The 15,424-nt window shown below is 40.1% G+C and overlaps 1 protein-coding gene across 1 annotated transcript in view; it reads right to left on the bottom strand.

The window, feature by feature from the left end:
* Cntn5 (contactin 5) overlaps positions 1–15,424 on the bottom strand; it is a 553,885-nt gene that overhangs the window by 447,784 nt on the left and 90,677 nt on the right. Inside the window, exon 4 of the mRNA XM_008848668.2 lies at positions 3,966–4,061. Within this exon, the coding sequence (XP_008846890.1) occupies positions 3,966–4,061 (96 nt within the window). The remainder of the gene's footprint in view (positions 1–3,965; positions 4,062–15,424) is intronic.

Raw genomic sequence — 15,424 nt, 5'->3', positions numbered from 1 at the left:
CTGAAAAGGAGGACATCTAAGGTCTTACAGACGAATTGAAAAGAATGAGATTTCTATTAACAGAACTAGAAAACACTTTAGGTGGAGAAAATTTGGGAGACATTTAACTAGGATTTAAGTTTCAGACACAGTTAAGCTTGAAGCACTAATTAGAAATTCAACCGGAATTGGTGAGTGGGCAACCAGGAAGGCAGCCAGAGTCTTAGATACAGACATGTTTAGGAGATGACTGTGTTTAAAGTCTTACTGTGAAGATAAAATATGAAGGAAATGGAGTTTATCAGTGAAAGAGGTAAAAGGCCTATATTTAAGGGACTATGCTACCAGGTGTTTGGTAAAACCAGAGAAAGTCAGCAATGGAGATTCAGAAACAAGACACAAGAAATATCATACTGTAGAATATGGTGAGCTATGTGAAGAAATGATACACGGAGAAAGAGATGGCCGAGACGAGAAGCGAAAATAGTTCAGATATTCAGGGCTGGGTGGGCAGATAAGAAGGAGCTAGTGCTTCCATAGGGTGGGACAATGAACAACATAAATCAGCATATTTTTGGTAAATGGCATAATACGGATGTGTCTTGAAAATATTGCATCATGTGAAGGAAGCCAGGCATTCATATATAAATTAAAGGTTCTAAAAAGGCATACTGATAGCGACAGGATGTAGATTAGAAATAGCTGAGACATGGTGAGAAACTATTGATTGTTCTGAGACAATTTTAGTCATAGCGACACAACTGTACACGTTTAATATAGCTCACTGACCTGTGACTTTAAGAGGGATGAATGTTACAGGATGTAATTGAATCTCAATCCTCCTAAGACAGGAGGGAAAGAGAGTATTGAGAGGGAGTGAGGAGTGAGGAGGATGGCATGGGTAGAACTGACTACTGTTTTTACCGTCAAAGCCTGGGAAGGGAGCAGGAAAGTTTGGTTAGTGGTTAAGAGCACTGGCTGCTCTTGCAGGGGACCCGGGTTTGATTCCCAGCACCCACATGGCAGCTTACAACCGTCTGTAACTCCAGATCCAGGGGATCTGATGCCTTCTTCTGGTCTCGGAGGGCACTGCAAGCACACGGTGCACATACTTGTAAGCAAAACATTTATACACATAAAATAAAAATAAATGAACCTTTCCCAAAGCTTATGGAATATTTTGCTGTGAAGAAGAAAAGAAAAATGAGATAAAAACTGAAACAGGACATTGGTCAAAAATGGTTTACTTAGTATTATATTTTGATGGAGAAAATAAAGGCATATCCCATGCTGATGGGAGTTGGTGGCGGAAAGGGGATGTAAACCACTGGTAAAGATGCAGGAGAAAGGAGAAGTGATGAAGATTTTTCTCCATAAAGAAAGAACTGCAATGTACCAGCTGACAGGCTGAACTTAAAAGTTCATTAGGGCATATGGCATGTTACAATAAAAGACAGGTCAGCGGCTACAGACACTAATGTGCATGTCCCAGGCACATGTTGTCAATGTTCTTCTCAAAGTGAAGTAATATGTAGGATGAACCACGAAGCCTGAGGATGGGGTGAAAAGACTGACGAGTCGACCAAAGCAGGGAGAGAAACCTTCCTCCTTCTGTTCTTTTTGAAATTCTTTTCGCTGCTTATTTGACAACCGAAATTTGGGGTTTACGCGGAGACAGGTCTGCATCAAAAGCTTTTGTTTCATTTTGTGCGCCTGGTCTTATTCTTTATTTTCTGGCTTTATTTGTTTTTAAGAGAGGTCTCTTTAGGCAAATATGTCCAGGCATACTGTGCTCTGATAGTGGAATTAGTGTTTTACCAGGTGGTAAGTCACTGGGACACAGGCAAAGGAAGACAAGGAAACCATTATGTTCAAGAAAATGCTCGTGGTCCTAGGAAAGAATTCAGCTAAAGGAGAGGAAGTGGAGTAGAAAGAGACCTGTTCGATCATCCGTAAAATTTCATGAGATTAATGGATTTCCAGAATAAGATTATGGGAAGAAATGAGACAACAGTAGGTGCTGATGGGCGGAAAGGATGACTCTATCCAGGGAATTGTGAGGTATTGACAATTCCAAGCCTGGTGGGCAGGCTTGACTGTGGAGCTAGACTGAGCGGACAGTCTCTCTGCTTTAAGCTTACTTATTTCAATCAAAGGTCAATAAAAAATATTCTTTTATAATTTCATGATTTTATTTTATTATTGTTTTTCATTTATTTGTGTATCTGTGTGTGTATTCTACTGGTGTTTGTAAGGTTACTCTGGAGGCCAGAAGAAGGTCCTCAAGAGCTGAATTTATAGGCAGTTGTGAGCATCCTGAGATGTGTGCTAGAAACAGAACTGAGGTCCTCTGCAAGAACAGTCAGTGCTCTTAACTGTTATATCATCTCTCTAGCCCCTCACCAATCAATCAAGAATAATATTCTTAACTCATGATTATCATGTGTGCAATTCACTATATTATTTATCCTCCAGGAGTCTTTATACTTTTCTCTACCAAGAGGATAATATATATATAATTTTGCAGCTGTGTTCATTATATATCATCCTCTCACACTATACCATTTTTCTCCCTTATATCCATGTTCCAACAGCACTGCAATGCAGCGTAAATCCATGAAAACCCAGTTTTCCTCACAGGGTTTCTCCACAGGGTTAACGCCTATCAGCGTAGTGGTGCCATGCCTTCCTCTCAGGGTCTTGGGTTATTTTCATCCCCAGCCTCGTCTTTGCTTTCTCTCCTCTGTTTTTAGCTGACGATCATTTACCTAACAGGACACTTCAAGGTAATCTCTTCTAATAACCGACATTCTGCTTAATCCCTTTTAACACCATGGATCTTTTCTGAATCTACTGTTTTATCACCTAAATAGGTAAAAAGGGCATTTACCTGAGAGCAATCAAATCTGTATTTAGATTCTGTTAAAATAACAGGTGTTGTCTATAAATTTCTCAAACGTCTCAGACGCATGGGGATTAGTAACCACAGTTTAGAAATTGGATGACTATAACTAAAAAGTATACCTGACTGTGGTTTTTAACTGAGCTTCAAGATAAATTATTTTTGGAAATATTTCCCTCTTGAAATATGATATGCGCTACTTTCAGCTAAGGAGCTATTTGGCATCTGGTAGGTGCTGTGACAGCAGGAACCAGTTTTTTTAAGCCTATGACACTTGGTAGGCAGCTGACCAGTCAGGGCAAGTTTCATACCCAAGAATATTTGGGCAAGGAATATCAGACACACTCGGGGGAAAAGAGTATGATGTTGGGTAGGTTGGGGGAGGGTTGCATGGGTAGGGAGGAGGGAGGATCTTGGAGACGTTGGGTGAGAGGGAAATATGATCAAAATGCCTTGTACAAAGTTCTCAAAGAATTAATAAAAATTTTTAAGCAGAAAAGGATCAGATAAAGGTAAGAAGCATTAAGATGTAGGTTCTTTTATGATTTTTCTTTTGTTCAGAATTTTTCCACTGGATTATATATCTGCTCTATATCAAGTTGCCAAAAGAGCATAGAATCAATCACTTTTTCCTTACTCTTATAGGCAAACTGGGCCAAAACCCAAAAATAAGTGAACTAAGCTTTGTTTGACTCTCAACATTTCTTAGCAGTTTTCGTTCTCTGTGGTAAGCAACACTATAAGCACCCACATATAAATCCTGTCCCATGAAACAAGGGACACATTGGCGTCATCCAGCTGCCTGACACTTCAGATTTGAGAATTTTACTCTCTTACTCCATCTGGCCTCCTGTACTCCAGGCAACACGGTCCTCAGCAGAGGGAGAGGCACAGGCCTAGCAGTCACGGGTGCTGTCCTGTGTGGGTTAGGGACATTATCCTTAATTACTCATCCACCCTTCTGATACGGATCAAGGCAACCATGCGAGTGTCAGCTGGAATGTTCTCCGGTCACCCACTGTCTAGAAGAGTGAGCAAACAGCACGGGAGAGTGGGAGCAATGTAGGATGGGGTGCTACTGTACCTGGAGAATGAGGAGGTGGAGAGCACATCAGGACAACCCCCTGGTCTTCCCTCACAGAGACAGCACTTCTCGTCCGGCCACTAAAATTTCCCAGATCTGTCAACATAACACAGCATTTAGATGCAATGTATAAAGGAAAAAATTTAATGACTTACAACTTGTACTTATTGTTCTATTGTTATACTGACAATGATCTTTTTTATTTACTTTGTATAGCTGGGAGGGTCTCATAAATAAATCTGTAATCATGCTATAGTAAATGCCACAATTCCAATGAATCTATAGTAGTCACAGAAATAAACAGCACATTCTCTATTTCTATTTCTGTGCATCTATTCCAGGGCAGAAAGAAACTAAACAATACATCATCTAAACACAAGGCTATTTCTTAATAGTCCTTCTGACATATTGATCTTTCTACAAGGAAAACCTCTTTATTCATAATAAGGAGAGAAATGGAACTGGTTGATGGTGCCAAGTGTCCTGCCTCCTATATCCCATTAATGACCATGCCAGCGTAGGGTAAAGCCAAGCATGGATTTGCAAAATGAGAGACTTGTGTGCTCTAACAAAATATAACGAGGCTTCTTTTCTGTAGGAGCGGATGTGAAAGTAATGTTCCTTCTTTTTACGGAAGGCTAAAGTGGACCCTCTGAATTAATTGTGCTCATCTGTTTGGTTAGCATGGGCTGTTACAGCTACCAGAGCTTCTAAGCTTGTGAGATGAGAGTGTTGGAGTCCCAGATTCCCTTCAAATTGCACTGCACGTACATGGCTGGAGAGCCTTTCTTCAAAATGGGCCTGAAGTGGAGAAATGTGTAGCTGAATTTGTGTTTTCATTCTGGATCTGTCGCACCATGGTTCCATGTGAAGAAACACTGTTTAAAATGTTCTGATATCCTCCCATAAAAATTAGAAAAGTTTGTTTTTACAATGTTAATTATTTCATCCCTAAATAATATTTTTCACAGAAATACAAGCTGGAGCTTTAAATAGAATGTTTATCAACTTGTCAAGGGATATAATTAATCAGATAAAGATACTGGGTGGTCGTAAAGGAGACAACTGCTAGTTTTAGACACCATACAAGGAATATTCTAAATGTTTTCCTTTTCTTTTTGGTACCGAGGACTGACCCCAGAGCTTGTGTTTAGTGAGCGAGTGCCCCACCACAGAGGTGCATGCCCGTTATTCTTTTCACTCTTAAATTTTGAGTCAAGATTGTACTAATTTGCCGGCCCTGGCCTTTAGTGCAGGATGTGGCCCAAGTGAACCTTAACTCAAATTCCTCCTACTTCAGACTCCCTAGTACCTGGGAATTCATGGAGGCGTATAGCACCAAGTTCTTTGAATTTTAGAAAACACAACTTTCTTAACTTTTAAATTTATAACCATATCTCTTATTCTTTGGTTGCTAGCCTTAGCCTTTAGTGGCAGTGCCATCTCCCCAGGCCCAGACCTTTTAAAATAAAGTCACAATGATGGAGAACGAAATGCAGTGAAACATGTTGGTAGATAGATGACAGAAAGAGAAAGAGCTGAGGAGTTTCTAAAAAAGTAAGTTTTAACAAAGCAGCAAAAGAGAGAGAAGAACTCAGTTCTGTATTTTTATTGGGAAATGCTAATATTTTTAAATGACAATAATTTTTTAATAGAAAATCTCTTTCATTGGCAAATGTATGTGTCTCCCTGAAGGCCACTCCTTGGGTCTCTACTACTGGATATGTTTGCCTCGTTTATACTTTTAAAAAATTTTATAGAAATTTTTGTGATTTTCATACAATATGCCTTGATGGTATTTAGAACCGCTCCCATCTGCACCCTCACCCCCCCCCAAGTCAATACACCCCATTATATAAACAATTCGACCCATAGAGTATAATTTTTGTCCTCACGTGTCAGTGTGGAGCCAAGCACCAGAGCCTGATCAACCTACCAAGAGTCCCGTCCCTGTAAGAAACTGTTTCTCTCTCTTCTAGCAGCTATCAGTTGCCAAAAGTTCCCTAGGTTGGGCTGGGATTTCTAATTCACTTCTCCATATCTAAGTTGCAATTTTGTCTGTTTGGAGCTTGCATGGACTTGTGCCTGCTGTCACCATTGCTATGAGTTCATATGAGCAACTGACCAGCTGTGTGGAACACTGTTTCCTTAAGGTCATCCACCACATCTTAAAATCTTTCTGCCTGTTCTTCTAAAATGATCTCTGGGCCTTGGGAGGCTGGGTTTGAAATAGGTGTCCAGTCAGGGATAAGCACTCTGCAGCTTCTTGTTCCATGTACACTGGCCGATTGTGGGTTTCTATGTTAATCACCACCTCCCATGTATGGAAATTATATGCTGAGAGTTAAGAGATGCAGTCATCCTATATGAAGAGGTTGCATTGAAGATGCGTCACAGGGTTAAGTGAATTGTACACCCTTTTTCTCTTTGCTTGACTAATTGTGTAACTTTCTGTTAGTCTCCATCTATTGCAAAAAAGAAGCTTATTTCATGAGTGGTGAAAGTTACACTTGTCTGTAAATATGAGGATGCATATTTAGAACACAGTAAGAAATTATGTCAGTTTAGGGATGTGGCAAAAGTAGATTTTACCCCGTGATCTCACCTCTCCAGTCATGAATATTTGGTTATGTTTACAGTATCACATATGACTTCCCTCCCATACAATTAGAATAAATTCCAATTAGACAGTTGTTGATTACCCCCAAGAAAAAATTGCCACTAATATAGCAATAGTAAGTTTGCTGGGCCTGTAATTTTTGTTTATCAGACTTTACAGCTGAGTAGGACCATTGATTGGTTTTCTCCCTCAGCAGCTTACATAGTATCTTCTTATACCCTAAGCTCTAGTCTTTGGTGAGGACTCTTCCAGGTCAGTTCCAGCTTGATTGCTTCAGATCCTGTGTCCCAAGTATGTCCTGTCTTCAGCAATAGGGTCATACCTTCAAATTCTGGGAAGCAATCAAGGCTGTGACAATAGTCTCTATTACTTTGAAAGTCTCTTATACTACCCTGATCAACTCAAAGGGGGTTTGTTTCTCCTGCCTGGCACTGTCTATTGTTATACAGCATTCAACAAAGCATGCATGTGCACACACACATATACACACATATATGAAGTGTGCACATTTTTTAGTAGGGCTTTGAACTAACACATTTACCTCTGGTTTTTGCCCCACCTGAACATTATTTATGTCACCTCTTACTACCCCTGTGTAACTCTTCCTACTCCCTCCCTGGATAAAGTGCCTCCTTTTTCTCCATTGATAACACCTGTCTCCTACTATCCCCTCTCTCCAGCTCCTCATTGTACACCCTCAAGGATCCTTCCCATTTTCCCACTCCTCTGGTTAAATCAGGGAATAAATCCAATCTACGGATTTGGAGCCAGAATTCGCAAATGAGAGACAACACACATCTCTTGTTTTTCTGAGTCTGTGCTACTCACTTGGTGTATGTGACCCAGATGTTCCTCTGATAAGCCATGGTCCCACCTCCTTCCCATGCTCTGTGGGAGGGGTCAAGCCCATCAAGGGGTGGAGCCGCCATCTTATTGGGTGCAGGGAACATGGGCAGTGAGAGAGAGACGGGGTGGGAGATGGATGACATGAGCATTTCAAATATGGAGAAGCCTATAAGAATCCCTGTTTTTGTAAGTCAGCCCTCCCAAATGTCATATAAACTATGCAAAATTCAAATAGGATGTCTCATGTTGGTCTGTCAGCCCTGCGCCCCAAAGGGCACAAGTAAGAGTTTCCCAAGAAAGGGGAGGGGAAAAATCGAGTGAAACAAAATAACAATTTCTAGGTGCAACTGTGTACCTGCAAAGTTCTTTTTTTTTTTTTTAACTCAATTGTGTCAATGTACCACGTTCATTATCCATTCATCAGTTGAAGGATATTTAGGTGGTTTTTATTTCTTAGCTTTTATGAAAACAACAGCAACAAACATGGCTTTGCAAGCATCTCTGTAGTAGGATGAGTCCATTGAGTATATGCTAAGGAGTGGTATAACTGGGTCATAAGTGGTAGATTTATTCTGAGTTTAACGAATTTGCCATCCTGACTTCCAGAGAGGTTGCACAAGTTTACAAACTCACCAACAGCGGAAAATGGTTTCCCTTTTCCTCACACGTAGGCCAGCATTTATTGTCATTTGTTGTCTTAATCTTAGCCATTCAACAGAGGTTTGATGAAATCTTAAAGTGGTTTTTATGTGCATTTCCCTAAATTTTGACGATGTTGACTACTTAAGGTGTTTCTTAGCCATTGTTGTTTCTTCTTGTGAGAGCTTTCTGTCCAGATCTATGGTCTATTTTTTGAGCCATTTATTTTTCTGCTCCGTGTGTGTGTGTGTGTGTGTGTGTGTGTCTGTGTGTGTGTCTGTGTGTCTTTGTGTGTGTAGTTCTTTGTATATTCTGTAACTTAGTCTTCTTTCAGATGCATAGCTGGTGAAGAATTTCTCCCACTTGCAGGCTTTCCCTCTGTTTGAATGGTTCCTTCCTTGTTGTACAGAAGCTTTTTAGTTTACTGAGGTCCCATTTGTGGATTGTTGACCTTAATTCCAGAGAGACTCATGTGTGATTTAGACATCTTTCCTGCTCCTGTAGCTTACCTATACCTTGTAGGTAATGCCTATGTTTTTTTCTCATAGGCTCAGCATTTCAGGTCTCACATTTAGGTCTTTGATCCATTTGGAGTTGACTTTTGTGCAGGGTGACAGGTATGAGTTTAATTTCATTCTTCTACACATTGAGATCCAGTTTTCCCAGCACCATTTGTTTAAAATACTACTGTCTCTTCACCAGTGTGTATTCTTGACACCTCTGTCAAATACTGGGTGGCTGTAATTGCATGCACTCATTTTTGGGTCATCTATTTTGTTCCTTGATCTACAAGTCTGTTTTTGTGCCAACACCATGCTGTTTTATGACCAAAGCTCTGCAATATAGACTGAGGTCTGGTATATTAATCCCCCTTCCAGCATTGATCTTTGTGCCCAGGATTGCTTTGCCTATCCAGAGACTTTTGTGCTTCCATATGAATTTCAGGATGGCTTTTTCTATTTGTGAAACATGTCATGGGGCTTGTGGTTGGAATTCCATTGCATCTGTGAACTGCTTTTGGTAGGATGATCATTTTCACTGTTAATTCTACCAATCTATGAGCACTGGAGGTCTTTCCGTCTCCTTGTCTTCCTCAATCTTTTCAAAGATTTAAAGTCATGAGCCTCATGTGCATGGAGTGAGAAACTAAACATTTCTGTGTCTGAAGTAAATAAATATACATGGCCCACATCTTTTAAAAATTATGGGAGGATGCCACTGGGAAAGAGGTATAGAGGTGATGAAGATATTCTGTATGAAACACACGAAAGTTCAATAAAATTACAAAATATTAATTTTATGTCTCTATGTGTGCGTGTGTGTGCGTGCATGTGTGTGTGTGTGTGCATGCGTGTGTGTGTATGTGCATATGAGTTCAGGTGCCCTCAGAAGCCAAAGATGTTGGGTCCCTCAGGAGCTGGAGTTACAGGCCTTTGGCCTTTAAACTCATATGCATTGATTCTTGGGGGGAGAGACTGTTTTTTTCTTCCCCAGAAAATGGTCTCACTATGACTATGAAAGCACGACAAGAGTTCTACGTTGATGTGTTTGGATTCCGCTGCTGGAATTACTGCAGGAGCCACACGAGGAGGCGGTAGGCATCTTCGCTCTTCAGCTTATCGCTACACTCTTCAGTTGCATCGTCCTCTGTTCATCCTTACTGAATATAAAACGTCTGGAAAGCCATTTGTATATCAACTTATTTAAATGACTTTATTAACTGATTGCAAAAAAATGTCTTTCAAATATTCATACCAAGTGTGTAATATGCATGCTGTAATTTTTCTAATCAACTTATTACGCTTTTAAAATATTTTTACAGAAAGCCATCTAAAACTTAAGAATCCATCTGAAGATAGGAAGCACAGGTGTGGTCTAGACATCGAACACACGCAGAAGGAAAACTGCAGAATAATTACAAGGTGAATCAAGATGAATGCATTCTGAGTTCACAGTGACCCAAAGTTTGCCTTCCAGAGGTAATTGCTGATTATGGATCAGCTCTTATACAACAAAAGTTTTCATAGAGTTGTTTATTATTAACTATTTCCTAGGTGATGTAACACTGCCAATGCAAAGTGAATGGATAGTTTTTAATTCTAAATACCTTTAAAATAAAGCGACATGTTCAGTTACAAATACTTCTTAAAAGCTTTTATTTATTCTTTTTATGGGTATGAGTTTTTGCTGCATGTAAGTATACTCTGTCCTGAAACACAGGTGGAGGCCAGAAGAAGGCATCAGGTTCCCCGAAAAGGGACTTACAGATGGTTGTTAGCTACCTTGTGGGTGCATGATTTACTTAAAAAAAATAACCTCTTGTTTGATATGGGGAAAGATTAGATAGAGGAAGTTAATGGTAGGCACCTGAATTACTATCTCCCTTAGAACAGAAAACAAATTGTATCTATGGAAGTAATCATTAGGATGTTTAGAAATCTCTTTGTGGACATGCATGAGCATACCATTTAATTGTATATTCATGTATTAAAGTGAGAGGTGAACAGTAATCTTTATGAGTCTGGAGACATGGCTCAGTGGTTGAGTGTTGGCTGCTCTTACAGAGGTCCCAGGTTTGATTCCCAGGACCCACATGGTAGCTAACAACTGTCTGTAACTCCAGTTCCAGGGAATCTGATGAACTCTTCTTACCTCCAGGCATTATACAACATGAGTGAATTTACATACATGCAGACAATACACTCATAAACACAAATAGAAATAATAAAGTATTTGAAAGTGAGATGTGAACAGTAGCTTTTATTAATGTGGGCTTTATTTTACTGCAATTTACACAAAATCAAGATGCATGTTCATATATTTTGCTTCTGATCCTTAAGTGAACCAAAGGAATGGAAATTCAGATCTCAATGCAAAGATTCTGAAACTGTGGCTTGAATTATAAACTGAAAGCAAACTCTTACTAAAATCACTGTAAAGCAGATGACAGAAGTCTGGTTTCTGATCCAAGATATTTAGGTGAAAGACTACATGAAAGGTTGGTAGGGAACTCTTCTTAAACCTGAAGCTGAGAGACTTATCAAACCTTTTCATTCTAGAAGACCCATGCAAAGAAGGAGAGGTATCCAATAAATGCTTTGATTGACAGCCTAACATGACAGGATATAGATTTAGCATATATGATGTCAATCACCCTGGCCAGATAGAAGGAAAATTACTCTATCATTTTGACCAACATTTCTTCCATGTATGTCACACATTAAGCTAGGTACCAGTAATTCAGAAAAGAATACAGATATATGAACTAATTGGACCGACTTGGGCCAGCTGTCCATGACTCAGAGACGACGGGGCCACCAAATAGGTATGTGAGCTTGAAATATCACACCCTCAATTTGCCATAGCCACTCCCACCATCTGTTGATGGATCATAACCCTTCCTTCCTTTGTTCTTTCCTCCCCTGTAAACTTCCTCTCTCTCCATTCTTACCCATCTGCCTTCCTAAACTATATCTGTTACTTTATTTTTCCTGAGCCAAAAAAATAAACTTTTTAGACTGGGCCTCCTTCTGTCGCTCAGGCTAGCCTTGAGTTCCTAAGCTCAAGCCTTCTTCCTGCCTTGACCCCTCGCGTAACTGGAACTGTAAGTACGTGGCTACACACCTGTTCCTACATCTGACTAAACTTAAGAGAGGACAAAACACATATATTTTTTTTAAACTTTTATTTATTTTTACTTTGTGTGTATGAGTATACAGGGTATTATCTGCATGTATGTAAGTGTACCCATGTCATGCAGTGCCCACACAGGAAAGAAGAGAGTGATGGATGCCCTGGAAGTGGAGTTATGGACAGTTGTTAGTCACATGTACAATTCAAACCCAGGTCTTTTGCTCTTAATTGCTGAACCATCTCTCCAGCCCCAAGAAAGATATTTTTATGCATAGTATCATAATCATGATCACTATAAGATCAAGAACTTTCTAGTAACTCAGGAAAGGCATGTTTTGTGTGATATTAAGATCTAAGAAGTGTTTCCCTATCAAGCTTTGTAAAGATCATGGTGATTTGTGGATGGTGCAGGAACATTATGTCTTTCATTAGGGCTCTTCTTACCCCCTGGACATCTTAAGTGGAGATGGTGTTTCTCATGCAAACACACAAACAGGCCCCTGGATTAGCATTCCTTAGAAAGAATTCTTTTTTAAAAAAATTATTTATTTCTATTTATGTGTATGCGTGTATTGCCTGCATGTAGGTAAGTGCACCTGTGTCGTGCAATGCCCGTGGAGGTCAGAAGAGGCTGTCGGATCCCCTGGGACTGGAGTTATAGACAGTTGTTAGCTGCCATGTGGGTGCTGGGATTCAAACCCGAGTCTTTTGCAAGAACAAACAGTGTTCTTAACCACTGAGCCATCTCTCCAGCTCCAGAAAGAATTCTTTTAAAGTGTTGGAGAGAAAGAGATACGGAAGCTATTTTAGGCAAACTTCACAAGAAGGTGCCCATAACTGACACTGAGGGCAGACCTAGGAATCTGTAAGTAGATAGTTCACAGGCCATAGGACAAGAGCCTACTACTATTATTCCTCTAAATAGACACAGTAGTAAACTAACTCCTAATGACTTACTGTTATACCCACAGATTAATACATCTCTCAGCTCACACCAGAGGAGTGCCCTCATGGAGCAGGTTGTGAGTGACTCACCCACTGTTGGTCCACATGCAGAGAATAAGAGACTGTGGAGGTCTTAGTCCTGAGTGGGACGACCATATCAAACCTCCATCTCCCACAGTTCAGGAATCATTTTGGAAAAGGAGGGGGGAAGATGGGAAGAGCCAGAGGTCGTAGATGATCACAAGGGAAAAGTGTTTTTCAAACAGCTGGGCCATTACTCATATGCACTCAGAGCAATGGTGACATCATGTACAAGGCATGGGTAAGCCAAAGCCCGACAAAATCCCAGCACGGAGGTGGGGAAGTGGGTAAGAAGCCACTGAACTTCAGGAAGAAAGAGGTCTGTGTTAGTGTCCATAGCGCATAGCTTACATTGATGAGACATTTAATAGTTGAGGAACATTGGCAACTGATAGTGCAAGTGAGGAGAGTCCATTGAACTTAAGGCTGTGATGCTGGGTAGTATAACCAGACTGTGAATGACACACACAGAAGGACATCAGTGGACGTGAATTAGACTCGGTAGGCCTTAAAATACATGTATAATAGAGTGTATGAAATCAGGCAGGGGGTAACAAGGGACAAACAGTGGAGAGGATCTGAATATCATCAAAATACATACAAAATCCTCAACATTCATTTAATTAAAAAAATGGGCATGAGGGATTCCAGATGAAGAATGTATGATCTTGTGCATGTGAAATATGATAAACTGGATTAGAGCTTGGCGATGAAAGGGAAGAGAGACCTTCATGATTAGGAGTGGTGACTCATTAGTGCCTGGACTGTAAGGGGCTTGTGAGGTAGGAACCTGCCGAGGGCTGTTTTGCACTTGGCTGTGAGTTTATCCTGTAGGCGGCACTAGTGGCCACAGCCTGCTTATAATCTGAACATTTCCAGGGAATTAACTTTAAAATTGCTGAGAATACACATTTCACTCACTAAAACCCTAAAATTTGGTAGAATGAAGAATTTGACTTTTTACTAAAAGTAAAGCCACTGGAAATAGTAAATCACATCAGATTATCGGTGGCTTGTGTTTTATTTGGTTTCCACAGTTAATGGGTATTTAGACATAAGGGGCACTGTATGTAACTGGGGAAGAAAACTCAGGGTTCTTTCTGCAGATCTCGGACTTTAGATTCTGTAATTGCTGAAGAGATAAAAGGCAAGTTTCTCACATTGACTTTTCAAGCTGCTGTACAGGGAGGCTTTTTTCAATTGGTCTCTTGCTTCGGTTACCATCATCAGGATTCTTAGGTAACTGGAGGAATCTTTCTTTGTGTGCGCTATGGAAATAATCCCTGATAAAAATGGTCAGACTTTATTCAGAAATTATTTTTGACATTTACAATATTAAAAATACAGGCAGCAGGAATAGAATAAGTTGAATCAATGTAATTGTAGCAAGTACTGCCCATATGAGAGAGAGAGAGAGAGAGAGAGAGAGAGAGAGAGAGAGAGATTATGTCTGTGTATGTCTGTGCATTCATATTTGCCTGTGTTGTTGCTGTTAAAACCCAGCATATTTTGCATGCTAGGCAAGCACTCTACAAGTGAGATATTTGTCATCAGTCCCAAATATGACTAAATTTATATTAAATATAAACAAGCAGCTTGTGCTCACAAAATTGTTAAGTAATGAGTAAGTGGTCAAGTGAAAGTTCGCGTCATTGAGTGTAAGGCTAAAAAGACATCCCATTAGATCAGTAGCAATTCAGAATTTTGAAGTGGGGTCAGCAAGATTTTAGGAATTTAGAAATAAACTTTAATAAGGATATTTTATTAAAATTTGATTTCTGAAGGGTGAATGATATAAAGGAGAGAAAACTAGTAGGGAAGAGAATATTTGTTATATTTTTTTGAGAAAGAATTGTATCAGCATTTTTGAATATACAGCTACTCATCTGCATGTAAGGTCTATCACCAAAGTTACAACGACCAAGATCCTTAAAAATCACTTAATTTAGTGTGAGTGTGTGTGTGTGCGTGTGTGTGTGTGTGAATGTGTGTGTGTATATATGTATGTGTTCATACACAAGCCAGATCATGTGGGTGGAAGTCAGTAAAACTTGCAGAAGTTTGTCCTCTCCGGCCACCATGCAGGTCCAGGGAATCACACTCAGGTCATTGGCAGCAAGTGCACTTACCACTGACCCATCGCTTTGGTCAATTTGTATGAGTAATTCTTGAAATAAAATAAAATGTGCTTTCTGGTGTTAGGGAAAGAGGAATTTACTTCTTGTTTGAATTTACTGCTTGTCTGAATTTACTGCTTGAATTTACTTGTTTGAATTTACTGCTTGTAACCAATTAACTCAACTGGAGACACAGGCATCCGGAGATAGGGGCAAATGCTACAGCCTCCCGTAACCTGACCTGTCTGGTCTGCGTCATGTCTGTAGGCATGTCTGCTTACACAAGATAACAAGGAAGGGCGGTGCCAAGGATATACCAAGCATCTCTCCCTGATTGAGACACCTGAAGGGAGTTGTAACATTTTTCTTGAAGTTATTGGTTTGTGAAATGCTTGCTTTGAAACTATTGGCTGTATAAACGCGGGCTCTTGTGTAATGGTTGTGGGAGCCTATATAATCTTTACCTAAAATTGCCTCAGGGTCGATCGCTCTGACCAGACCTGCGTGTTTTGGGGAGGACGGTCGGCCCTAGCTAGCTGGTTTAATAAAACTCTGCTTGATTCTTGCATCTCCATACT

The sequence above is a fragment of the Nannospalax galili genome, unplaced genomic scaffold (genome assembly GCF_000622305.1).
Source record: "Nannospalax galili isolate Female #2095 unplaced genomic scaffold, S.galili_v1.0 scaffold824, whole genome shotgun sequence".
In the NCBI taxonomy this organism is placed as follows: domain Eukaryota; kingdom Metazoa; phylum Chordata; class Mammalia; order Rodentia; family Spalacidae; genus Nannospalax; species Nannospalax galili.
The sequence above is the reverse complement of the archived record's forward strand: the minus strand, read 5'-3'. Positions and strand labels throughout refer to the sequence as shown.